The sequence below is a fragment of the Hippocampus zosterae genome, chromosome 9 (assembly GCF_025434085.1).
Source record: "Hippocampus zosterae strain Florida chromosome 9, ASM2543408v3, whole genome shotgun sequence".
NCBI classification, from domain to species: Eukaryota; Metazoa; Chordata; class Actinopteri; order Syngnathiformes; family Syngnathidae; genus Hippocampus; species Hippocampus zosterae.
This window is the reverse complement of record NC_067459.1, coordinates 16,696,304-16,724,075: the sequence shown is the minus strand read 5'-3', so window position 1 is coordinate 16,724,075 and position 27,772 is coordinate 16,696,304. Positions and strand designations below refer to the sequence as shown.

Genomic DNA, 27,772 nt, shown 5'->3' with positions numbered 1-27,772 from the left:
GGGCGTGTTTCAATGGGGATGGTGTCACTGGTGAATAACCTAATCTCGTCTAATCTGATCTAATCGATGAGTTGGCCCACTGGAGTTTCCTCGAAATTAAATAAAAGAAAGTGGATTTGACGTCTAATAAAAGATGCCACAGAGTAAATTTAACTTCCTGTCGATATCCCCTCTTCTATTCTCTTGCTTTCTTGCAGTTAAGAATTAAAAAAAAAGAAAAATAAATAAATAAAAATCATGTCCTGAATTAGTTTGTTTTCCCTTCCCTCCAATGCAATGACGTCAGCCAACGGCGTCAAGCAGGCGGCAGTGTGGATTTCCAGGGCTGCACGCGCTCCCTCTTCAATTTTTGTCTGTCAATCACGCGCGAAGAGGGAGGACCAACACACGCGCTAGTACACTCGCGCACGTACACGCACACGCAACAACACTTTGCGACGCGAGACAGAGCATGGTGATGAGTGAAGCATTCTGAAATGTATCTTTTTCCTTTATGCGAAATATCCGAATGTTGCTGCATGTTTTTATGTGATTTCCAGAATTCGAAAAGTAATTGACCCTTAAGAATAACAATAAAATAATTTATGGGCCTGAGCTGTCTTTTTAACAGCAAAAAAAACACGGAAATTACCACCCAAAAAAAAGCTTCCCCGCCACTATGAATGACTGCCCACGAATAATTTCAAATCAAAACAGAGCTCTTAAAACCAAGCATACAATTGGAGATAATCTAAAATACCTTAGAAGAGTGTTCTGTCCGGAAGCCCGCCTCCTATCTTCTGCCCTGGCCTCTCATTGGCCAAGAAGAAGCCTTTCCTTGGTGACTCCGCCCACAGCTTGACAATGGTGGCTGCTGACTGTGAGGCAGGCAGACGCAGTTACGTGTTGCTTCAAGTCCCAGTGGACTGACGGAGTCTCGTCTTGACATACACTCGAACGCGAGCAGCATAACCGCACACGGACAGCACCTGAAGGACGCCGAGGATAAAACTACAGTTCGTCCACGTGAGTTCACTGATCAGTCAAATGGTGCTCATGCAGTGTTTTTATTTTAAATGTTTATACTGTATTTGCATTTGCTTACTCCAGGTTCGAACTTCGTCTGCAAGAGAGGAGTTGAACTGAAATCGGATGACAGCAAACAAAATTAGTGCTTCACTGCAAATGGCCATTGTGAAGATATTTTGAGGGAGAACGTTGCCAAAGAGCATATTTTCTCCACAATTGTGTGTCCCCCACCCCATTGGATATATCTGTCTAATAAAATAATAATAATAATCGAACGTCAGCGAAGCAAGCAGAAGATGGATGTGGCGGCTGATCAGCCCCGTTGGATGCACCCCCACGCCGTGCTGAACGGCCAGCACCCGGACTCGCACCATCCCAGCCTGGGCCACAACTACATGGAGCCTTCGACCCAGCTGCTGCCCCCGGACGAAGTGGATGTCTTCTTTAACCACCTGGACTCTCAGGGAAACCCGTACTACCACAATCCTGCCAGGGCCAGAGTGTACAGCCCGGCGCACGGTAGGTTGCAGATGCAAAATTGAGTCGGTGACGTTCGAGCCAGAAATTCGCTGAAATAATTTCCCGGTAAAAACGGTTAAATGAGGGAAATTCAAAGAGTACCAAATTCAAACAGTGCTGAAAGTTTGGTTCGACGTAACGTTTTATCGCCATTCTTCTCAGTGGGCCCGTTGTCACCTCCACTTTGTCTCCCCTGACAGCTCGCCTGACGGGGACACAGGTGTGCCGGCCTCATCTCATCCACAGCCCGGGGATCTCATGGCTGGACGGGAGCAAAGCGGCTCTGTCGGCCCACCACCACAACGCGTGGGCCGTGAGCCCCTTCAGCAAGCCGAGCCTGCACCACCCGGGCTCGGCGTCCCCCGGAGGCCTGTCGGCGGTCTATCCGTGCAGCAGCACGTCGACCGCGGCCTCCGCAAACTCGCTCACACCGCCGTCCCACTCCAGCCCGCACCTGTACACTTTCCCCCCGACGCCGCCGAAGGACGTCTCGCCGGACCCGGGGACCGCCTCGCCGAGAATGGACGAGAAGGAATGTATTAAATACCACGTTTCGTTTTCGGAAGGGATGAAGATGGAGGGTTCCAGCCCGATGAGAAGCGGTCTGGCCCCCATGGGTGCTCAGAGCGCCTCCACCCATCACCCCATAGCGACGTATCCCACCTACTCGCTGCCTGCCGCTCACGAGTACGGCGGCAGCCTGTTTCACCCGGGCAGCCTCCTCGGGGCTTCGCCCGGCTTCTGCAGCAAGAGCAAAGGCAAGACTCGCTCCTGCACCGGTGAGTTCCCCTGGAACTATAGCGGGCGCATGAGATCATTACTAATATATTACACATTTAAAAATGACTACTTGGTATATGTGTTAATATCAACATGAAATCACACGGAGGTGTGAAATACGACGTTGTAGTTGATATTTATGAATAGCTTTCGATTGCCATCATTTGAATTTAGAATAAACGCAAATATACCTAAAGCATCATTATTTGACATTTTGTTTCATTTTCGATTACGAGCGTCTTGTAAAGAATATAGTGTTAAGACAGTAAAAAAAAAAGCTTCTTCAATTATATGGTTCAAAAATTAAAAAAAGCTTAATAAATGAGAGATTTGTTGATGAGCACAATGATTGCCAAAAGCCAGACAGGATTGTTGTGTTGTTTAAGCCCTATTATTTACCATTACTAACAGTCGATTAAATCAATTTGCGACAGTTGAATAGAGCCTTATTTCTTAATTTTAGCGACTCTTGATTTTAAATGCTACCAGTCTTTGGCAGTAAAATTAATATGTCATTTCTTAAATTAGAAAAATAACAATAAGAGTCTTTCTTGAAAAATAAATGATTATCAAGCAAGGCTGCACTCATCGCTGAACACAGTGACAATAATCCTCTTTTGTTAACCGTGACTCTGTAATTACTTCTGAGCTGTCTTCAACTCAACCGCATCCAAGATCTGGTAGACACAACGTCGCCAAAAACCTAAAATATTTCACTTTAAATGAGCCTGTATTCCATAATACCATGACATATTGTTCTGCGTTATTACTTGGGAGCGTTTAAACAGTTACTTTCATGAAGCTATAATATATGTCACGCACTTGTTCTTTACGACTGCTTAACTACAACATCACAATGTATTTATCACGTGATTTCTGCAATCATTTGTATTTACAATTCCTACATTTTGAAAACATGATGATAAAAAAGCTACAGTACATCAGTTATTTATTTATTATTCAACCCACAGGTCCATAATCAGCACAAATAATCTTTGATGTGTGACTGAATGTGCAGTTTGAGCTTTAGTGTTGCATTAAGGGGGGATGGGGGGGATGCACAAAAATCCCCTTTACACGTGTTGTATTTTGATCCTCATAATAAATGTCGGTCGGTGTGTGTGTGTGTGTGTGCTTGTTTCCTTCAGAAGGCCGAGAGTGTGTGAACTGCGGCGCCACATCCACGCCTTTGTGGAGACGGGACAGCACCGGACACTACCTGTGCAATGCCTGCGGGTTGTACCACAAGATGAACGGCCAGAACCGACCACTCATCAAGCCCAAACGCAGACTGGTGAGTCCTTGCCGTGTTTGCGTTGTGGGAGTAGTAAATACGAGCGTTGACTTGTGAAGGGGGCGTGGGGGAGAACACAATTCCAGGAAAGTTATATTTTCCCAAACAGTTTCCAGGAATTGTGTCTAGAGTTCACCTTTTGCTCCTCCAGCTCAAGATGTCAGGCGAGCGGGACCTTGCTGCTTGTTTCTGCTATCATTATTACTGCTACTTCTGATAGTGTTGCTGATAGCGCACCTCAAAAACGGCCAAACGGGAGCTTGCTTTTAATATGACAGCATGAGCTCATCTTGCTGCGGTTTTATGAGAAGGCTCGCATCGAGAGTCTGTGCAGTTTTGGCCGAGGTCGCATACGTTGTTTGGAAAAGAAAGAAAACATGTTAAGACAATGTCAAAAACAACAAGGCTTGGTTCAGGAATTCAACTAATACGGAGGTTTAGAACAAAACATTCAACGGTGGAGCCAAATGTGCTGTAGAGCCGTAATTCCCCAAATTTGGAATGAATATCACTGATGGTATGTGAAAAAAACATGGAATTGAATCAAAATGTTAATACAGTATTGGCAAAGTGGTTTGACATTTTAATTTAAAAAAAAAAGCAATCTCATACAATTCAGTTGTATTTAACTTTAAAACATAGAATGTGAATTGCATAATTTAGAACTGTTATTTTTGACATTTATTTATTTTTTAAAATTTAACGCACACTCTATGTTTTGATTTAATCATAATTTTTTTTAAAGTGCACAAAAAAAAAGCCTTCAAGTGCAGTGTTCAAATCTGCCTTATTTTTGATGAACACTTGGGCCTCCGTGTACAGTATTTTATGTTGGTCGTATTTTTTTTTTTAGGTGCAGCTTGATTGTGATAAACTATCACTTTGATGGAAAAAGCAACAACCTGTTTATCAATAATCCGAACAATTCGAAAATCTACATCATGGAAAAAAAAAATAGCCGGGTGAGAATTGTCAATCGGTGGGAATTAGGCGTGACACCCATTTGTTTATTGACTTGGATCGATCAAAATTATGCGGCTGCGCACATGTAGACCACATATCGTAAAATCTTTGGATGAAAACAGCTTTGTGATTGATGCAAAATAGATGACTTCAACATGTTTTATCAATAATAGCGTATAGAACCCATATATCAGGCTCGCTTTCCATATGGCTCAGCAGTGACTCTTGTGTTGGGTGGCAGCAGCCTTTCAGTTTGTTTCCTATCCGGATATCTGACCAGTCCAGATAAAGCGGCAGGCCCAACGTCTGTTTCCTCCCTCCACCTCCTAAATAGAGTCGGACCTCATTTTTTCTCTCTTTTTTTTTATTTTGGAGTGGTCAAGCACTCCAGTGTTTTCCGCGGCGCAAAAAGCACTGTTTCAAACGAATGGGGGGAAGATTAGGAAAGTTGCAAAACACAATGAGTGCTGCTGTACCGTTTTTCAAAATATTGACTTCCTTTATACATGCTGGTTATTGAACTGAACTTGTATATTTATAATGAATGGGTATAGTTTCGGCAATAAAAAAAGAAGGCAGAGGAGGTCTATGCATATGAATAAATTGAGTATTTTAAAAAGAAAATGCTGGATCATAACACTGTAAAAAAACACAACTTGTATTTTTGGGGACTAAAATAGTCATTTGATTGGAACTTTGTTAAATGATTGAATTGATGGCAACAAATTAGCATAACAAACCAGTCAAAGGTTGTTTGTTTCAAAAATAATTTGCTGAATTGTTTGTAATTCTAGCTTTGAGTTGGGGGAACAATATAAAGAACTAATAGCTCTGTACAGTCTTATACGGCCATGGCAATTTTCACATTTGCAAAACTTAAAATATTTTGTTGAGCTCCCCCAACTTAAAATGTTATCGACGTTTGTTGACTTGAAATGTTGGGTTCACCCAACAACAACAAAAATAAAAATTAGGTGTGTTTTTGATCATATGCAAAAATAGATTGGCACCAATTGGTAAATAATGATTTGACCATTTTAGTTTCAGCATCCGTGTCGTCAAAATGCTTGCGGGAATGCAACCACCGCCAAGGCAAAGCAATTATAATTTGGATGCATACGTTTACACCACCGTCTCCGTATCCCTTGTCACTAAGATTTCGTGTGATTCCCTACAAAAGTAAGAAGCTTTTAATCAACGCCGTTATCTCGATCCGTACCAAAATGCAGCCGGAGGGGGCGTGGGGGGGTTCTTGCTTGGCTCACGGCTCACTTTCACGGGCATCCGCAATGTCATTTAATCCTGAAAACTAACACAAATGATGGATGAAATAGTAACAGGGAACATTACATTTGCATCCTCACAAAAAAAAAAACGAGATTAAAAGATGCCACGTGCTGTTGAATTGCATGTGTGAGCATTTAACAACGGCGTTAATTCATGTCTCGTTGCAGTCGGCAGCCAGACGAGCAGGCACCTGTTGCGCTAACTGCCAGACGACCACCACCACGCTGTGGCGGCGCAACGCTAATGGAGATCCTGTGTGCAACGCCTGCGGCCTCTATTACAAGCTGCATAATGTAAGTCTCAGAGTGCTGATCGCCAGGTTGGGCCCGCACAAAGCTGACAGGGTCTAGTAGTCGGGAAGTGAGCCGGGCAGGTTTCACTGATTGTCGAGGCAAAAGAGGGCAGTGAGCGGAGAGTGAGAGTCGTTTGACCCGCGCACACACTGCGTGGATTTGAGGCCGCTCCGTCCGCCTTTTGTGCTTTATTGTTTCCATGGTTAGTCCCCTGAGAGTCACAATGGTGCGACTGCTATTGAGTGAAACCACAAGGCCGAGATCTGTATGAATAGCATTAAGATGGGCGACGTCTAAATTCACCACAGCTACTCGGGCTGCATATCATCAAGAGATGCGCAAAGTGATGTTTGTTTCAAAAGTAACACTTAGGGCCCCCTCCATATAGAGTGATGCAGCCAAATACGACCGCAGGGGCCACTCATGGGGGGGTGCAACACACACCCACACACCAGTTGATCGATCCCCACAAATGAACAAACTTTAGTTTTGAAGTGCCAGATATATATATTTTTATTGTTCAGAATTTGATTTCCCTGGACGCAGTTGCTCCACGATAATACAAAGAGGAGGAAAGACATCTGTTAGTCAGTGAGGTAATTAAATCCTTCCAAAAAAACATAAATCAGGCATGAAATTAGGGCTGCAACTAATGAATATTTTAATAATCGATACATTCTATTTATTATTTTTTTGAATAAAAGATGAATCAGATTTTTAAAAATTTTATTTCCATTCCTTCATTTAAAAAAAAGGGACATTGTTTCAAATTGGCAGTGCAGAAAATGCACAAACAAAAATGCATTCAGTTCAGTCACTGGTTTGATTTGTAAAATGTTGGAAAATTTGCAAAAAATGTTGATTGTTGTTTTCCAAAGTAAAAGCGTTTTATTTTGACTCAACACAAAGATAATTATTCTACTTTCATGAGATAATTTACTTTTGAGAGGCTGCAATTCCCAAGATTTGGACAATTAAAAAAAAAAAGGTATCTAATTGATGAATACCAAATAATTATCAGTTAATTTGATAATCGATTAGTTTCAATCGTTGCAACTGTATATTAAGATAATAAGTACGAGAACTATCTGAATGACTTGTTTGTAAAAGTTATTGTGCATTTTGATGACAGAAACGCTCGACGCTTCGCTTTTTAGCCAAATGAAATTTGAAATATGGTTCGGTATTACTGTAAAGCACATTATACATTTACACTGCATTGGTTGGGGTTGTTGTCGGAGTGCTTGATCATGTATAAACTAAATTAACAAATAAAAATAAACGTTTGTTTCTGCTGTGAAAGCGAACGTAATCCGACATGGCATTTTTGATCGCTTAAATCTGCCACAAACATGACAGATTGTCTGGCTCAGGGGTTGGCATGGCTGTGACAGACGTTCACGCTTTGATCAAACTGAAATGCTAGTTGCTTTGGTAGTGCTGTTCACTACTTAATATTGGTGTGTGAAAAATATTGCCTGTAAAATAGTCTTTTTATCTGATGGGAAAAGAGCGGTATTTCATTTTGTTGATAACGTAGCCATCATCGAATTGGGGCACGTCTCCATTTAGTCTTTGAAGCGAGTCTTATTGGCGTGGATAATTTAACTTCACCACTAACAAAACCTCCCTTTCAGGTGAACCGACCCCTGACCATGAAAAAAGAAGGGATACAGACACGAAACAGGAAAATGTCCAGCAAGTCCAAAAAGATCAAGCGGGGCAGCGACAGTTACGAGGAGTTTACCAAGAGTCTTCATGACAAGAACTCGACCTTCAGCTCCCTGGCAGGACACATGTCCATGGGCCACTTGCCACCATTCAGCCACGCCGGACACATGCTGCCCACTCCCACCCCGATACACCCGTCCTTTGGCCACCCGCACCACTCCAACATGGTGACGGCCATGGGCTGAGGAGGGTCAAGCTCCACGACACAATGTCAAGACATTTGAGGGTCTTCTGATTGTTTATGCAAACGGTATGTTGGGCAAAATGAGGCCAATCTCTAGGTACCTAACGCTTCATAGAGGCAGACATACGTACTTCCTGTCAACCCAATACACACACACACACACACACACACACACACAAAATAATACAGCTTTGTCGTTGCTCCTAACTTCCAACGGATTGACAGGATTGCATTGTGGTTGAGTTTGCGCGGGTATGTTTATAGGAACTGTGAATATTGTACAGAATTGGGCGGTGAGCCAATCTCCTCCAATACATTAAATAAAAATATGCTGGATTGTTCTTTTCTTTTTTTTTTGCCATCACAGAAAATTACACGCCAAAAAAAAGCAAGCAAACAAACAAAAAAAAAGCTTTTTGATTTATAATTTGAAAATGTTAATTGTAATTATTGTTATTATAATTATTGCTATGCAGATAATTTATTTTCACTGCTTTGTTCCTTGATGATACTGTCTTATGAACACTGTTGTCCCAGTTACGACTATATTTTTAGCTAAAGCGCTTTCTGCTTTCTTCTGACTTGGTCATCATTTATACTCATATGAAATAAAGCTATCAACTTGGAACGTATCGTCTCCTTCTATTTGCCACTTAAGTCTTCATAGTTACATCCATGTTCTTCAGATGGAAATGTGTGATATTTCGGGGAAATACATTTGTTTACTGTAAGATAAGAAGACTGTATCAAGCCAAGCTGTGCCACTCGTCATTGAAAAAAAAATAAGGGAAACTCTACAATAATGTTACTGGATCCACGAATCATAATCCTGCATCATCAACGACATCACAAAAACCCCAAATGCCCGGTCAACGACCACATTGTATCCCACTGAACATCCTGCAACTGTGAATTATTGAGCATAAGTCCCAAAAACCCTTGAACCAAATTATAAGGTCAGCAAAAACGAACTGTCAACGGTCACCACAAAAAGTCGTAACTTCAGCATAAGTGGATGGATTTAATTTGGAGTCAGACGTTATGTTACAAGCACACACGATACAAATAAAGCTACAATCTGTATTCTGGGCGTGTGTGTGCGTGTTTTAACCCTTTCAGGGACAGCGGTTACTCTCCAGTGGACAGTTTATCATGCTATCAGGTTACAGTTTATCATGAATGGTGCATGAAAGGGTGAATACTTCCATTTAATTCTGGCAATGGTAATAATCGCACAATAAAAAAAAAACTCTGGCAAAAAGCTATAAAACCCCCTTAAATACAAGCGCAAACAAAAGAGACAAATGGACCAAACATGCAAGTCCTGTTGGGATGCTTGTATGATGACACGGGTCAACCCGAGTGCAGCGCACGGCCGCCCTTTATGATTTCCCCGACCCTTGACCCTGGAAGCACTTATTCCGTCTTTCTTCTGGGCCCTCCCACAAGGCTCTCGGAATTATTCAGAGACACATTTAAAATGTCACGTCCTCCCTGAAAACACGACAAAACAAAACAAGGAGGCACTTCCCATAAAGATTGAGAAAGAATGGAAAGAGTAAATTTGGGACTGGGTGGCCATTGTAAATCAGCTCATAAGCAAACCGCGTCTTTCCAACTTCCAACTTTGTACACACATCCTCCCTGTTCGTTCCGTTTGCTTTTTTAGCTAACTTAATTACGGAACTCCAAGACAAAGCCAGAGGTGAGTTTAGAGGAGTGAACTAGCAGAAGAAAAGTGATGAAATGATAACAGATGAAAGAAGGGGGTGGGGGTGTTTTATTTCCCCCCCAATTTGAAAGACTCAATGTGAAAAACCTTCCACATAACATAGCGATTATAATCTTTGAAGGCAATGCCACATCGTATTGAGCTGAGAAACTTTCAGAATCTCTGGAAGGATTCCGAAGACAAAAACCAGCGAAACACAAGTCCCAAATTTCAAGACGACAATGCTCAGGATTGGCCAAAGCTCCGGAAAGAAACAGAACTGAAGTCTTGAATCTTACTTGAGCTGCCTTGGCAAACGTCAAAGGTTATTTTCTTTGTTGCGATTAAAAGACTTGACGGTATTTTGTTCAGATCTTGGAAGTGATGTTCTATCCATTTGTACCTTCACTTGTTTGATGACTACACACAGTCTGTGATGATACGAATTTACATATAATTGCCTGTTCACTGAGCAGTGGTACAGTTACATCCAGTTGGGAGCCTTTTGGTTATTTTCTCAGTTTCCAGTGTCAGGAATGTGTATTACAATTGCCTTTTCTCTCCCCACGTCCCTCCAACCTGTTTTTTTAAAAGACGCTAAGGGTAGCGCAAGTCAGACTGAGGGGAGCGGCCAAGAGTAGGAACTAACTGGCTGAGCAGTTGGGCGAGTTTAAAATGCAGAACATTTGCTAATCCAAATTAGTTCACACAGTGTTCAGTCTGATCATTTCCTCTGGTTAGCACCAAAATCTAACAACAATTGTTCATAATGCCGATCCTTTTTTGTGTGTGTGTACTTTTTTTTTATTGTGGTTCTGACAGAAAAAGTGCACATCCTATTTTCAGGACCTCAGGACCGCTTATTCCTATTTGAATCAAGTTCATCTGAGGCGAACAGACTTTAAGCTAAGGAGAGAAAAGTGACTCTTGTTAGAAAGCTGGTCTTCAAGTCATGCGTCCCCAGCAAGTCAGCTGGTGTGTTTTCTTGCTACATTACGTCTCTCTCATCACTATTGTTGAATCGCTCTGTTGTGAGACTTGGGCCGATTGGGGTTTTTTTTTTTGTCACGCACTTTACCATGGTTGTTTAACAGAAAGCAATATTTGTCACTGGGACTTGGGAAACTTTTGCACTGCTCACAAATGCTAAAATAGTATGATTCAAACACAGCAGCTTGTTATCGTGGTGAATTAGAAGTGAGAATGTACTCCGGAAGAGGAAAAGGGAGTGGTCAGGAACAATTACTATACCGAGATGACCAAATGACCCTTGATTTCTCGAATATCCGTATCGCTTCCCCTGGGTAATTATGCTACAAGCCCAACCATGAAGTAACCGTTTCATGTCCGACGGCAGACTCTAAAACGCCGGTGAAGGTAACCGCACAAACTTTCAGTGACATTTGGGCGCCATACACAAAGGTTAAGTCATTGCTGGGATCTGAATACAGTAATACCAAAACCCTCACAACAACAACAACAACAACAAAGGGAAACCAAAAGAAAGTTTTACGAAGAGAGTCCCACAGGAAGGATGAATATTCAGAACTTTAATCTCGACAGAGACCCAGTGACATACTCGATTCTCTCAGGTGGCACACACAACAGTGAATTAAGAAATCCCGCAGTCTTCATGACAAACTTGAAGCCATCCAGTCAATGCCATCGCCATAAAAGTTCTGCTCGGGTCTTCGGACAGAACCGGACCTGCTTTATGCCTCCTCTGAAAAGTGCGCACTGGACATGAGAGTACGGTCACAGAAGAAGTTGACATTGCGGCATTCCCGCTGGAAAGTGGAACACTCCCCTACCACCTGAGTCACAACCACTGACAAGTCCCTTTCAGACTGCTTTTCTTCACTTGTCTGGGGCAGACAAATTCATCCCTCTTGTCTCTGAACAATCACTTCTTTTCTCCTGCCGCTTGCACCGCTGACAGGAGGAGGAGGGAGGGTCGCTCACAGAGGGAGCCGGTGCATAGGGCTGCGCGAGTCCAAAGTCCTCGTGTGTGTGTGAGAGAGAGAGAGAGAGCGCGAGAGAGAGAGCCCCTGGGACTGGGCGTCTTGGCCCACTATCTTATAACACAGTTGACAAAAAGCCCAAGGCTCAGCCCTCAGGAAATCTGAGCGGGAGGCTATCTCGGCCGCTAAAGAGATGTTTCTTCACCGATCCTGGATTCATGTCGTTCCAATGTTACAAATGGGACCAAAACACAGAACGGTAATAGCTTTCAGTTGAAAGTTAAATTGCCTCAAATTAACCCTTTCAGGGACGGCGTTTACTACAGAGGACAGCTAATCATGTTATCAGGTTACAGGGTGCATGAAAGGGTTAAATCATGTTTTCCCCCCAAAAGTCATTCATTGAAAAACCATGAATCCATTCTAGCCCCACAAAAAAAAAAAGAAAACGTTTTTTTGGTTGCTAATTCTAATTAGCAGCCGTGAAAATGAATTGAAATGAAGTGAAGCAAGAGAAATGACTCAATGGAACAATCAACCAATCAATTATTCTGAACTATCGGCTGTTAGAAAACTACAGTTGTTTACTTTAGAACTGAGCAGGTACCACATTCTAAAACACTCTCCATGGCCGTGATGCTAAATAACAATGTAAAGGGAGCTCTTGTATACAGTATTTTAATTACAAGAAAAATATTCTAATTGTATTATTATTATTTTAAGTATTATTTTGGGTATTAGATGTACAGCCCTATGTTAAAGCTGCGTTTGTGGTTAAATTGATGTAGAAACAGCACCCATTGTACCAGAATAAAAGAGAATCTAAAAAAAAAAAAAAGAACTGTTTTTATAAAGTGCAATTTTTGTTGTGTTGTATTATTTTGTTATGATGTTATTACGACTTCAAAATGGCGCCCTGAGAGAGGCTGCCTTTACAGCATATCCTATACTTTTTTGTTCTTCTACTTTCTTCCTTTCATTACTTTGCTGCTGTAAATTGGGAATTTCTCCATTGTGAGACGCATAAAGGTTTTCTCATTCTTAATTTCTCGATGTACCGTGGTACAATATGTATGTGTTGAAGTGTGTCTTTAAGGGGCGTGGCCAAGTGAGTGACATCAGGACACAGAGTTACTTTGTCTGCGACAACAGCTCCATGTGAGTGGTCTCATTGTGTATTTTTATATATATTTTTTTCTCCTTCTCCACATGTGGGTGCATTTAAGTACCTTTTATTTTTCCCCGATCAACACGAAGCAAAACATTTACCAACGTCAGCTTGTACCTTCAAAATTTGTAAGTCAAGGCAACCGTGGCGGTGGAATTCCAAAAGGGGGGGAGCTCGAAACGTGCTCGATTGATTGACAGAATCTTCAACATAAATGCGATTGAAAGACCACAAAAGAACGCCGCTCCTCCCACAAAAGCTCATCTACTAGTTAACAAGCCGCATACCGAGGAGAATACTGAATGTCCTCCATTGTTGTCCTTTGTTTAGCGTGCCGCGGTCTTTGTTGAGCTGCTTGTCAGGTTAACATTGCGTCGCTCTCGTATGATAAGACGAGATGATAATCACAATGCTGAACCTTGTCGTGGACAGCTGATTTGAACTGTACAACTTGGTGCAATTGTGATTCGAAACAGGCCGTTAATAAAAGGAGTCGACAACAACCACGCGCGTGGAGATTTGTGCTCTTGCGGTTGGTTTTCATAAGTACTCGGGGAAAATCCGTGACAGTGTACAGTTAACTCATTCGGTACCAGCCAATTCTGGACCAAGTTCTGAAAAGACATTTAAAAACGTCTTTGGGAGTAAATGAGTTAATCGTGCTAAATATGTATCGCTACACTAAGCTGGTAAACGCATCGTCGTGGGTGTCAAAAGCACACGTTGGAACACACGCACATTTGCATACAAATCCATGATTTCTGATGGCAAGTATCGAGCTACGGCATCCTCCTCCTTCACTTGGAGCCGACAGCCTTTGTGACAGCTGCACGACTTATCATTGTCCACCATCAAGCTGCTTTTCATTTCCTCTCCCTTTTATTGCTTTTTTTGTTGTTGTATATATACTGTATATAATTTGCAAACTGCGTGTCACCGTAACCCCTCCATATCTCTGACATAGCTCAATATATTTTATACATCAGGCATCGTGAAATCCTAATCACCGTTTTTATGACATTTGAACATCAAGGGAACGCAAAGCCATCTCCGATTGCCTCCGCGAGAGAAACGGCGCTGTGTGAAGATGAGACAACAACTTTCACACACGCAAGGCGGGGGTGGGGGGTTGGGGGTGGTCGCCGAGTGATGAAAACGGGGCCAAAGGAAACTGGAGACTTCGACGTGAGCGGCGAGAGGAGAAAGACTGGCGATAAAAAGAAAAAGACAGACGTGGAGCCTTCTCACCTGTCGCCTCTTCTGCTGCTGTAAATAACCCCGTGGAAGCTCCTCCTCCCTCTTCAGGTGTCCACAACGGATTGGTCACATCTTTCATTTCGGTGCCATTGTTGCGCTGACCAACAACACCCCTGTTGTATTGTGCTCTTTACGGCGGTGATATAGGGGAGGATGTTTTGTCACCTGCAATCGAGAGCCTTGGTTCAGACACAAATCATTGCAGGACTTCACCTTCTTATTCCGATACAGGAAATCCAAACAATGCAAAAACAGTAAGAAAGCCTCTCTGCGTATCCCGTTTTTTTTTTAAAGACGCATTTCACACAATCACTCAGCTCGTCATCAAGAATGAAAGGATAGCCACCGAGCTCCTCTATACTTGCTCTTTTGTGTCGCACACATGATCAAACTGATCATTTACACCCTCACGCTGTACGTTTTATTGTTATTTCAGAGAATACTTCCTTCCACCAACCGTCGCCTTGAGCCACATCTCGAAATGTACAAGCAGCAGCGCAATCACTGTGGATTGAGAGTCGCTGTTTGTGGTCCCGAAACCTCGTCCTCATTTTTTCTTATACACTACTTCAGGGGTGCCCATTAGCTAGATCCTGATCTACCGGTAGATCTAAGACAGGTCCCAAGTAGATCCGAGGAGTGTCAAGGAGAAAAAAACAATCAACCATTTGTGTCTTTGTACATGTTAGTAATATATTTTTTGTGTTAATATACACTGCACACTAATCATCTTATCAGTCTCATTTTCCCCCCAAAAAATAGTTTTTAATAAAACAAAGCAGGTGAATCTTAAATTTACGGTGGCGCGTGATTACGTCACCGGAAGTTGTTAGCGCTCAGCAGTTTGCAATTGCAGCTTGTGATCAGAGCTGTTGCGCTCCATCTTTTATCGTCATGATTCTCATTCAGAGTTTGCTTCGTGTACAATTCACCGAGGGCACGAGCAAAGAATAGGAATCTTGGAGGGCCCAGGGAAGCACTTTAAAACAGTACATGTGAGCTATGATAGTTAACAGGCTACAAAAGTGCGTCGCATGCCTCAGTTTCAGGCCGTTTCTCATCAGGGCATACGCGCGTGTGTGCGTGTGTGCGCGTGCCGGTATGGGTAGATCCCGGGAGGTTAGTTGATCGAAAAGTAGATCTTCGGTCCAAAAAGTTTGGGCACCCCTGCACTACTTCATCGAGTAATGACGACTGCACTCTAATCAGCTTTTCCATCCATCCATCCATTTTCTGATCCGCGTTGCGGGTGTGCTGGAACCTATCCCAGCTGTCTTCGTACAGTACGCGGGGTACACTCTGAACCTGTTGCCAGCAACTCGCAGGGCACACATGGACAAACAACCATTCACGTTCACACTCACACCTATAGGGACAATTTAGAGTGTTCCATTAACCTGCCACGCATGTTTCTGGAATGTGGGAGGAAACCGGAATACCCGGAGAAAACCCACGCAGGCACGGGAAGAACATGCAAACTCATAGGAAGGCCTGAGCTGGGATTGAACCCACGACCACTACGCTGTGAGGTCGATTCACTAAACACCGGACCACTGGGCCGCCCGCATGTATATTAGGTACATGCAAATGTCCCCATATGAGAATAAACAGAAATCATTTCAAACTAGCCTTTGGGAATACTGAATAAATCTAATATTTACATCGTGGATAAACGCAGTCTTTCTTTACCGCTCAGGTGTATCTGCACCATCTGAAAAGGAAAAACCGTATCGCTGCATCTGGAGTAATGCTGATCTGATCTGATGCCGCGAGCAAGCACTCGCGCAAGCCGTATCGTCGATTAGATCAGAGACAAAGACACACTTACCTAGCCGCTAAGATGCGCCGCAAGTAAGAGCGGACGGGGATCCGTAAAATTTGGTTCCGGGAATTTAGGGTGAAGTCGGCGCACGCGGTCCAAGGATTCACACTTGCCAGCGGCCTCACTTGTGGGAGAGAGGAAAACATAGGAGGAAGACTTTATTCGCACACCATTTAATTGAAGATCCTAAGCTAATATGGCGATAGCAAACCATCCGTTACCAAGATGTCACTAGTTAAGGAGGGATATAGCACTTACCAATAACATACATAAGCAACATGGTCTTTCTTTTACCACGTTAATAAACAGCTAATTATATTTCAAGGTCTGACACAGAACATTGCTACTAAGGACAAAAAAAAGCCAAACTGGTAGCCCCTCACATTAATCAGTACCAGAGGAGCACTTGAGCTATGTTTAAAAAAATAAAATAAAATAAAAAAAGTTGTGGACCCACATGAGTAAGATCACTCTAAATCTGCTCAATTTCATTTCGTGTGCATCACACTCAGGTGCAAGTGAATAATTATGCTATTAAATCATAATTCAACAAACGAAAGCCTTGTCACACATTTAAATACCGGTACTTGAACCCTGTTCGACTCGACTGAGGAATATTTTTTTCCACCTTGTACGATGTCGGACTTTGCTCAAGGTCCTCTGCATGTTCTGTAATCCATCCACCTTTTGGTCAAACGCCTCAGCAGGCTCTGGTGGCCTCTACCTCATTACAAGAAGGAACACAAACTCCAATCCGGCCCATCTCATCCTTCTCTTCACCCGGCTAATCCTTGGAGGAGAGAGCAGTCAGCGGACACAAGCAGAGTCCTTCACTGATGACATGATTGCTGCCTGAGCTCAATTTCTACCAAAGGTCACCGATTGCACAGCGCTCCAAAGAAGGATCCCGGTTGACTTTGGTCGGGAGGCGGAGCGCACCCTGGACTGGTTGCCCGTCAATCACGGAACACAAGAGAACCATTCATACTCACCTGCACGCCGATGGCCTATTTAGAGCTTTCAATTAACCTAACATGCATATTTTGGGAATGAGGTCGAATTCCGTAGTTACCCCCCACCCCACAAAGCAAGAGAAGAACACACAAACACCACACAGGAATACCAGAGCCACTCATCCGTCGTGCTGCCTGCATCAATGATGAGTCGCTATCATTATTATTTTATTTGATCATATTTCCTTGCGGAGAATGTGTGTGAAGCTTTGTGTGTGTGTACGTGTTGTTCGGATTAATACTCCATTGTGAATAATGGTGAGGTTGATGGGGGCGAGTGGTGGTGGTGGTGGGGGGGGGGGCATCTGGGGATCATGTGACAAGAGTCAGACTGAACCCGGCGCCTACACGCTTCTCAGGGGTCACGTCGGGGTCGTCATGTGGTTACTGTGCCCACTGCCTCACGCACACACGCATGCGCGCACACACAAAACATATCCAGTCGATCGGCCCACGATGTCCGCGCAATTCATTTTCACACGACCGCAGTTTCGGAAATACACACGTAAAAGATCCCAATGATTCTACATCGACCGCACTCATTTGATGTCATCACTTCTCATGGCTTTCTTGAACAAATGCGCTGGAGCCACATCCCCTTCGTGCGCTTTCCTTGCCGGGGTAACCCGAGAGTTCCACGTTCTGTCCCCTGCCATTCATGACATCAACACAGTTTGGACATCGCAGCCAAGTAGACGTCGGGGACGGAGATGAACCCATGGGACGGAAGCGGCGTTATGAGAGGTATGATGAAGACATGAGAGGAGGAAGTCGAGGAGAGGCGCTAGCTCGGGTTTCAGTGTTTTCATGCCCCATCCCCATTACAGTAATGTGCCAGGCCCACTTAACGGGCGCATAAAAGGGCCAGCGATACGCACAATAAACAGCATTACACAATGAATTTGAGCACAAGAGGCAGACTGTTAAATGTACTGACCCAAACTACTCCCGGCGCCTGGCTTCACACACAGCCCGGCGCGCCGACTAACTTCATTAGCCATTCCTCTTAGCGAGCACAGCCGATTGAAACCTAATTACCACACCGGAGTCAAATGAAAAGCTTTTGCTCGCAATGACTGCAATCCATCGCGTGGACAAATGAACGGCACCACTTTCACGGTGTTAGCGTCTACGCCGTGCACGAGAACATCTTCATCGACGCTTGCTTTGAAACGCTCCAGCGGCTGCTTTCAGACGAAGGGCATAATGTAGCAATCACACCTTTGAGACAGACAATGGGGAAGCAATAAGTATCCATTATTGACTTCAAAAGGCACCTTTTGGCTGAAAGGTGATCGATTTTCTCTTGATTATATAAGTCAAAGCTAACAGGTGACCTTGCTTTGAGTGCCCGTCATGGTAAACATTGACAAGTAACAACATTAGGTACACCGGTGCAATCTGATCAACATTTGCAAAGATAAATACTCACTTTTGATTGATACGGTCAGAGAATGTTTAGTATGGTGGTTATGGTTTAAAGTGGAGTACAACTCCATCGCAATAAGAGCCGTCATAACATCGCGGACAAAGGAAGGGTGCGGTAATGGATAATTTAAATGATGGAAGAGGGCCACAAGTTTCGTCTCCATGTGTGAAGTTTGCGTGCTCTCCCCACGCCTGCGTGGGTTTTCTGCGGGTACTCCGGTTTCCTCCCACATTCCAAAATCATTCATGGCAGGCTGAATGAACACTCTAAATTGTCCCGAGGTGTGAGTGTGGTTGTTCGTCTGTGTGTGCCCTGCAATTGGCTGGCAACCGGTTCAGGATGTCCCCCGCCTACTGCCTGAAGACTACTGAGATAGGCTCCAGCACCCCCCCCCCCCCCGCGACCCTTGTGAGGATAAGCGGATCGGAAAATGGATGGATGGAAATATGTGCATACATGCAAAAGTCATGTTCTTAATATACAGTCATACCTCGGTTTTCGACCATAATCTGTTCCAGAAGGCTGTTCGAAAACCGAAACCACGCTCTTTATAAAAAAAAAAAAAATCTTTATTGAACACGTCTGCTCACAACAAAATGCTACACGAGGAAGTGACACTTGTGAAAGGAAGGCGAGAGGAGTCAAGTGACACATTTAAGTGCACTCAATTTGGTCAAGAACCGATTTTTGGTCATAATCCGAGGCATAAAAAAACTCGAAAATTTTGGTCGAAAACCGATTTGGTCGAGAACAGAGATGTTCAAAAACCAAGGTTTGACTATTTCATTTTTCATCATAAAAAAAAAAAACAACAACATTTGAATCGCTGTCCACTCTAATCACCGCTGTCCCTGAAAGTGTTAATCCTGCTTACTGTTCAAGGCCAAATAAATGTGCACAAAATGGTATATGGCTGGTAAATCAATGACCTAGATTTAGTTTCAAGGGCAAAAATCAAGTGAGCCCGATGTGAATGGGAGTCAAACGGTTCTGTTTAATTTGTCGCCATTACAAATTCAGTCATAAAGTTTAGCCTAACATAGTAAGTAAGAATGCAGACCCGCAAACCAGCGTTATTCCCAGAAAGGATGACGTCAAAAGAATCCGGGTCCATGACGGTAAACCTTACTCTGCGCGTTATCCCCATTTTCTCTTCCGCTGTAATTGCTCTTCCTAATTAATCATGACAGGTATCCGTTACCTATCAGATGTTTGGGCCAGCGCTTAATCCAATGATGTCCACTTTCAAGAGATAACGGAAGCCAGACAGCAAGGTTATCGTGACGGTGGGACACGCAAGAGATCGGAAATCACCTTTTAAAAAAATGTTTGTCTGTTGGAATTTCTTCCAAGAAATGGATACCGTCAAATTAGGCCGTGAACAAAACGAATCCCTTTAGCCTACATGGTCCAAGATGGTCAATGCAAAGCCGGTTTCTCATCAGATTCCATCAGATTGATGATCAATCACCCCTCACTGTGAAAAGCGACCAGTGCTCGTTACACGTTGAAGTGAACTCTCTCCTTTTTTGGATTGGGGTTTGCCCTTTAAGAAATGGTTATCACATGGAGGGCAAAAGTGCTCTTCATTTAAAAAGTCTTTATCGCCCAGTGAGTCTTTGCCAAACAACATTTGGATCGACAATTGATCGGTGCTGCTCAGTCCGCAGGTACTAACAGCATTAACGTCCTGCCGGCTCCACCGCTGTCTGTCTATGATAATCCACTTAGACACAATGAAACAGACTCAAAATGACAACATGGGACCTTCCCAAAACAAATTATTCCAGCTATTTCATTACACTTTGTGCAAGGTGAGACCTCTTTAGGAAGGGAATCGTATTTTATTCTATTTACTATTTCATTTTGCAAGTGCGCATTCTAATGAGTGTGTAGCTGTCAACTTTGAGCTAAATGAACGGGCGAGATGTTTTCAGAGGGGAGTTTCACGTTGCAATTTTATGCCGAGGATGAGAATCAAACAGTGGAAACTAAACGGGAATGAACATGACATCCATTTTCGGATCAACCCGAAGGTAAACCCTGCAAACGACCCTCCTTCCTTCTCAATCTGTTTACACGCACAGAGTGTGTGACATGACGGCGTGTCTTTGTGCTCGCAAACAGCGGCGGCTGGGGGGGGGGTGTTGTTTTTATGCAACGCCTCACTTAGATCATTATGTGAGTGCTTGCGCCGCAACTTTGTCATGCCAACAAAGCCGCTCGTCTACGATGGGTCATTTTACACCGGGGGCTGCTTGCTAGACTGAGTACGCACATGGAAACGTATCGGAAAAAGGATTGGATCCATGGAGGTAAGAGACGGGATTAAGGCATGTCACTGCACCGTTTCCCAATGGTGTCCTCTTATATGTTATTCACTCTATGTTGTTCATGAGATTCGACATAGAAGGAATGAGTAAAGATCCAGCCTTTCAAAAAATTAGGAGGTTAAATTTACTTATTTGCGAAATGTCCAAGTTTCAAGGGGACACAAAATGTCAACGCGGGAAAATAAATGCAGGATAGAAATAACAAAAGCAGTCATGCTCATCTTAAATTGCCCACGCAGACGCATACAATCCATCTTTTGCCACGCGTGCGTGCACAACTGGAGAGAAGAGTGTACGCAGGATGTGTGAAGCAGGTCTTTGTGATTGGCTTTAGACATCGGTGTCAAAAGGGGCAGGCTAAAAGGGGCGACTTTGTCCTGGCTACAAAAAACAGCCGACGTACAAAGAACGAGGCAGCAGTTCAGATATTTAGTCTGGTGTACACCGTATGAAGAAGAATTGATCGAATCACTGGTCTACTGCAAGAAGGAGAGGCACCGCCGCTTGCTGTCAGGCTACTGAATAAATGCACCTGAAAACCCGGTCTCTCCCCCACTCAGCCATTGTAAATAGCACAGCCACCTTATGCAGCACATATGCAGTTGAATATACTGTAAGCTTAGATCTTATATTTTGTATTTTTATATTGCATTCTATGCTGCGTACAGTTCATGTTTGGAAACAAATATTTTGTGCATGCAAATACTTGTTTTTCTACTTTTTCAACTTCTTCCCTCCGAACTTTGCTGCTGTACATTGCAAATGTGTCAATTGTGAGACAATGAAGGTTTCCTTATCTTACCTCATCTTACTAAATGAAACATATTTGGGGACGTCTCTAAAGTATTAAGCAACGAGTGCAAAGACCTGTGAGACTGAATTCATGTTTGTATATTTAGTATAAAAAAAAAATGGAAAAAATAAGACTAAATTTTGGGATTTTTAAAATATATATCTTTTTGACTGTTACTGTTTAATATATTTGTTAGAATTATATAACAAGGGAAAAACCCTCCCCCCAAATTTGGGGATCTTTTCAAAAATATCCTAAACCAAAATGCTTTATTTGTGTGTGTGTGTGGTTTTTTTTTGCAAGTTACCGTGGCTCCAGCATGAAGTACCGTGAATGCTATCTATTCAAGTGGACACCTGTCACACACGTGACGCACGGGAAGCAAATCATGCAAAAGCTTCATGAACCTCACATCACATCCACGTGGCTTATCTGCTATTCTTCTTTCGGAAACATCAGATAACAGGGGGTTTTATGAAAAACTGTTTCTTGTTTTGCATCAACTAAATTTAGCTCTGTCTTATCCTTAACATTTATGTGTCACGTTTTTGAACCATTCAAGGAATTTTGATCTTAAATTAAATAGTTCCAAAATGAATTAAGTACGTGAACACTTAAAAAATTATTGTAGTGCATTACAAGACACGAAATGAATCATCATTTTTACCAGCATATTGTTTTCTATAATAATCAGCATAATAATGTTGTATATTTAACTAACCCAAATTCCATTAACGGTACTGGCAATTGAACCGATTTCTTATCGACTCTCTTACTGGATTTTTACTGGTTGAAGAAATTAAATAATACAAACGAGATCTGCATCACATGGTTCTATTGCCTTATAAGGAGAAATGTTGTGCTCGAGTGAACACATATGATTAATTTCCCGATCAAGCGCTACCAATCAACGTGGATTATGCATAAGCAACTCACTATTTCGAGTGTACTAATGGTGTGGCCGAGGGATTAACCCATTCCATTTGAGTGAAAATCTGCATAAAGGTGCCGAACCAGGATTTGTTTTTTTCAATTTGATACACCTTGCTTTTGTTTAAAAAAAAAAAAGCCTTAGTCCCCATTTTAATGCAGTGTACCATTTAGTCCTTGGCGGAGAGTCATTCTGGATTGCTCATCTATTCTTGGTGTCTGCTCAGTGGCTCATTTGCAAATAAAATCATTACGACTGTTTAACATGTATGCAAATCCCTATTTTTGAGCCTTTTACTCCCCAAAAAAGCAAGACCTGTAAACCTTTCAAAGGAAAAGTACCACTGCATGGCTTCACTTCCACTGAGATGAGTTGATCTTAGTATTTAACAATGTGGGTTAAACCGCACACAATCTGGAACAAATCCTCAGTGCACAGACACACACACACACACTCCCACCAACGCACACACACACACACTTAACACTTGGCCTCAAGCTGGGAGAGTGCTACCACACACTGGGAGTCACATGAAACGAGAGAAGGATATAAAGAGAAGACGGAGGGAGAAGTGCTGTGACATTCAATCAGGTTTGGGATTATCTGCCAAACATCACGCTTGTCTTTCTATTTTCCCCCTGTATCTGATGGCAGGGCCACGTTACCTTTTTCTACATCATAAATGATTAGCGCTGGTGCCGAAGCTTCTTCGTCTTGTCCTGTTCCTCTCATTGGCTCTTTGTCCCAAGACATCCCCGCTATGCCCCAGAGAAGTAACAAGTCGTTCATCCACATGAACCTACGGTGGAGGAGGAGGGAGAAAGCAATTACAATCTGTTCCTTAATCCCCAGCAGTTTCAAAACGTCCAAGATTTAGCTTGTCTTTGCTCACCTTGTATCTGTGCGTGTGAGAGAAAGAGCGAGAGAGAGAGAGAGAGAGAGAGAGAGAGAGAGACTGCTAATCAGGATAGAGTGAACAGGGATCACGTCCACCTTTCAAAGATCGGGATAACACGTTTAATTAATCCAATCACACACGCTTGAATCTCCATTCAGAGAGAACAGAATTGTTGAAAAGCACAGTTCCTTTTCTTGTTTTTCCTTTTTAAAAAAAGGGTGGGAGGGTGGGGGGGACAAAAGAAGAGTAGAGGGATGCCGAGCGGGTGTGAAGTGATGTGATGGAAGGAAAAGAAGAAGGAGAAGAAGAAGTGGCAGAGGGCAGGTGTTGGCCTTGGATTATTCCCCACCTTCAAGCAGAGGAATTAGACATGGTGGTGGGTGAGGAAGGCTGATAGTTTTAACAGAATGGAGTCCAGATAAGGAGCAGAGAGGGCCCGGTGGAGGGAGAAGTTAATTACCTGAGCAGAGGGCATGCAGCGAAAGGTGATTGGAATGAGGGATGGGGAGATATCTCACATGGCTTCCCCTCCACAGCCCCGGATGCATACAGAATCACGCGTTTAATGGAGGCTTGTTGGTCCTCGCAACACCACAGAGCACCTTGGAATATTGAACAGGAATCAAAGAGACATGAGCCCTCCAACGGAGCCACACAAAGGCAGGTGTGAGGCGCAAGGCATGCTGTGCAGCAATCATGACAAATAATTGCAGGTGATGTTTTTTTTTTTTTTTTTTTTTTTTTTTAAACATTCACCAGACACAGCATTAGGTACACCTGCACATTCGTCCATCCTTTGAGAGCGACAACCGGAAATGTTTGGCAACTGTGTACGGCAATTTTAGCCGGCTCATGAGCATTAAATTGAACTGCTAAGCAGTCATTCAATAAAGCCCATTTCGTGAGTGTCTCAACACTTTATTATTTTGCTGTTGGCCTCGGTTGCCATCGTAGCATGAAGGAAGTTTGCAAACTTGGACACTGAACCAATGAGACGAACCCTCCCAGGTTAGCTTAGTGCTAGCTAGCTGGTACGAAAGATCGTGGATGGATTTAAAACAACAAAAAGGAGAATTAAAACCCATTCTGGGTTCTGCAACGAGCCAGGGTACGGTGAGGGATGCGTGAAGTGAGAGTAAGTCATTTTAAACTAAAAAGGACAGTCTCTCCGTAGGATGATACGGTGCTGTGTCGCTGTACACTAAAATAAAGCGCTTTGGATAATGTATGGTATAGATAAAGCGCTGTCGAGGTACAATTGATCAAGTTAAAATATTTATTTGGACTATGACATGTTTTTCGGCAAAAGTACAAATAGTAATCTATTTGAGCTGATTCGGAACCCATTCGTGAGTAGCCAATGGGAGAGTCTGTGCTCTAATGAACACAGCACTTAACAACTTTTGTAAAAGGATCGGTACTTTAAACACTTTAATGTCGGTCAAACAGACTGAATTTTGCAGCGGCTGTGTGGAGGTGTAGCTGAATGGCTCCTCAGTCTGGCGTGTTCTTAGTGGTCCAAGTTTTGCTTGAAAAACAAAAGCTGTTCGATGTTACCGTTACATACGTTATTGCAGAGAGACCAGACGCAGGTTGGCTTGCAACAGGCTAGTCAGCTAGCGGTCGAGTATTAGCAATAGCCTTTAGCTTAGCAAATGGCTGCCACAACTAGCCGGCTGTGTTACGTCCGCTTCATCCATTCACCTCAGTACTTCTTGCGGGATGACCGAGGCCGGTTAGTCTCGGGAATATCGCTCGTCGGTATTCGAGCTGGTTGTAGGAGTACTGTATAAGCATGCCCAAGGACACGCCAAGTTGACGGCTGGAGGTGAATGAGGTCCCGGTGCGCGGAACAGTAAACCGCACTCTTGGAAATCCAGTAAGAGGTCACGGTGAGTTTTTCAGATCTGCCAAGAACTTTGCCGTCGTGTTATCGTTGAGTGCAAGCAGAGAATTTCTGCGGCATGAAAAATAAGAACAAAACTCTCTGTCGGAGAAGATGTCACAGACGCATCTTACATGCAGGCACTATTTATCACAAGACTAAAGAGGAGTGTGCATTGATTGAAAGAAGCTAATTACACGACTGTATTTTTAAGGGCACAGCAGATGTTTGTGAGCATTCAAAACACTGAACGTTTTTGTGGATTATCGTTTGAGGTCATAGTTCAAAGTTTAAACTATTAACACGGGTACAGTTATCAGGTTGACGTTTACCTAATGTGAACGGGGAAGATAGATATTGTTTGTGAGTATCAAAAGAGGAATGCAGGATGCGAGAAGGAAAGGACACGAGAGGGGAAAGGCAAAGCAGCGTTCCGTTAATAGAGCAAACTTCAGAGCCAAATTACTGAGGCGCCGCCGAGATAGCGATCAGAGCGCGGCCATGCACCCTGAGTCTGTTAACGCAGCGCTCGCTACATTTACATCACCATCATTACAAGCCTTATCACTAACATCATTCAAAGCAGCGCATGAAGTGCAGAGAAAAGCCGAAATGGAGCACATTAGTTCACATCATGAGAGGTGAGTTGCTGGTCAGGTCCAAAGCTGCTGGACGACATCAGAAAAGGAAAAAAAAACTAGAAACGTACATTGTTTGAGGCTCCTTTCAAATGAGGAACTGGTAAGGGCCGAGAGCCTTCAGTGATTGGTCCCCGCAGACCGGCCCCGCGGCTCATTCGTTGGCTGGACTGTAATTTTGTTAAGGGCATGGGTTGCTTCCTGTGCTGGCTAAACATGTCTGTGCAAATGAGGTTTGCGATGCCTAAGGGAAGCGGTTTGAATGAAAGGGGTGGCGGTGAGGGGCTTCTGGTAATGGAGCCAGTTGAACAGGGGAAGGAGGGCGGACAGGGACGCGGAATGAGGAAGCCGGGGCCGAGGTAATGGAGGTTCAATGAAGTGGAGATGCAGCAGCATCAAAGTTGCATTAACTTTGATTAACGGGTCCTGCTTTGAGTTTCAGCCCGAACATTTCCAGACGTCAAACAAAGCTGACCCCGGCGAGCTGAGGGCTGTGTTCTCGCTGACCCCGCGGGTCACCGGCAAGCCTAATGTCTCACACGAAGCAGAAGAAAAACAAACGGAGCAGTAGGAGAGATGCGCATCCTTAACTTTGTAAGTATTCAGTTCAAAATACAATGAGTGGAGCCTTCATGCTCAAATACAAATTGGTTCTTGCTCCAATTCTCATTCATTTAGATTTGTAGAAACCATAGAAACCATATTGAAATCAGAAACAACATTTCAAGTTAAAGGGGGAGTTTACAATTTTCAATCATCAATGTTGTTGTATTTCTTGAAAGAGTCCTTATGGTTTGACAGTAGACATGTTAAAAATGATCAGTGAAAAAAAAAATCAGCTGTCTCTGACTGGCCCTCGCAGAGACCATGAAGTCAAAATAAAACTTTTTATTTTGAAGGTTAGTCTGCCATTTGAGGTAGCATGCTAGAGCTATGACTTGTTGACAACTTAGAGATGTTTTCGCTATATTTAGTGACTTTTTCAACCCATTTTGCAACAATTTTTGGGAAAGAAACCCCAACAACAATAACAATGGTCCTAATGTGAGCAACATCATCACTTCTTACATGTGGAAAGAAGAGGGCCAAGAGGATTTATATTTAAATCTATCGTTTTGACAGACCGCACGTATCGGATGTATTGTAAGTCATCACTGTCTCATTATACATCTGTGCCAATAAAATTATACTTATCTCTATATTTGTAACTACTGTACAAATTGTATTTCCTAATTGAACAATATGTACCCTATCTATACATGTAGCATTTTAAACATGAAACATGACAATATCCAGTCCATTCAAATGAATGTAGAACATATTCAAGAACAAAAGCTGAGGTTGGCATGTTGTCTTGGCCCTCGGCAAGCGTTCCAGTTTCTCATGTGGCCCCTTTGCTAAATCAATTGCCCGCCCCTGATTTAGTGTCTCCAAAGAACTCAAGAATGTGGGAGTAAGCCCAAATATACAGAGGAAAAAAAAAAGCAACAACAACAGAAGAACAGGCAAACTCTTCAAAGGACCAACACTCAGCCTTTGCTTGAAGGATGCTGCAACTTTTTGTCTTCAGGAATTTAGTACGCTACATATTGGACAAGGGCGACTCCAACTCAACGATAATCAAAAGGTCCTAATCGTGGTCAAATCCAACTTATCAATTTAACAAGTTTCACTGTGCTAGTTTACAAAGAGCTCGAGAATAACAAACCGCCTTTCTTATTTTGCTCAAAAAGAAAAACATCATATCGAGTCCTCCATCTCGGTCCCATTCCATCCAAATGATGTTATGTCAAAAACAATGACAGTTAGTGGCCCCCAGGAGCCAGGTATTTCCCCCAGGACCCTTTGCTACTCCACCCTCTCTCAGCCACTCT

General features: G+C 43.2%; 1 protein-coding gene and 1 long non-coding RNA gene across 3 annotated transcripts; one reads left to right on the top strand and one right to left on the bottom strand.

Annotated features, from left to right (window-relative positions):
- Positions 1 to 484: 484 nt before the first annotated feature.
- Positions 485 to 26,463, bottom strand: LOC127607265 (uncharacterized). Of its 2 annotated transcripts, XR_007964041.1 has the most exons (5): positions 23,836 to 26,463; positions 23,143 to 23,276; positions 15,985 to 16,102; positions 14,148 to 14,321; positions 485 to 968 (listed from the first exon to the last, which is right to left on the bottom strand). It is a non-coding gene; the product is annotated as an uncharacterized LOC127607265 (long non-coding RNA). The 2 variants fall into 2 exon arrangements; XR_007964040.1 differs by having other exon boundaries at positions 23,143 to 26,463.
- gata2b (GATA binding protein 2b) lies at positions 853 to 8,687 on the top strand. Its single transcript, XM_052075403.1, has 6 exons — positions 853 to 1,005; positions 1,090 to 1,527; positions 1,728 to 2,306; positions 3,456 to 3,601; positions 6,019 to 6,144; positions 7,782 to 8,687. The coding sequence occupies exons 2-6, from the start codon at positions 1,305 to 1,307 to the stop codon at positions 8,058 to 8,060; spliced, it is 1,353 nt and encodes a 450-aa protein (XP_051931363.1). The 5' UTR covers positions 853 to 1,005; positions 1,090 to 1,304; the 3' UTR covers positions 8,061 to 8,687.
- Positions 26,464 to 27,772: the final 1,309 nt, after the last annotated feature.

Excerpts from the sequence above, each read along its gene's own strand:
- gata2b (XM_052075403.1), top strand. The coding sequence starts at position 1,305 with ATGGATGTGGCGGCTGATCAGCCCCGTTGGATGCACCCCCACGCCGTG. Across the intron at positions 1,528-1,727 it reads AGTGTACAGCCCGGCGCACG|CTCGCCTGACGGGGACACAG; the intron begins GTAGGTTGCAGA and ends CTCCCCTGACAG. Across the intron at positions 3,602-6,018 it reads TCAAGCCCAAACGCAGACTG|TCGGCAGCCAGACGAGCAGG; the intron begins GTGAGTCCTTGC and ends GTCTCGTTGCAG.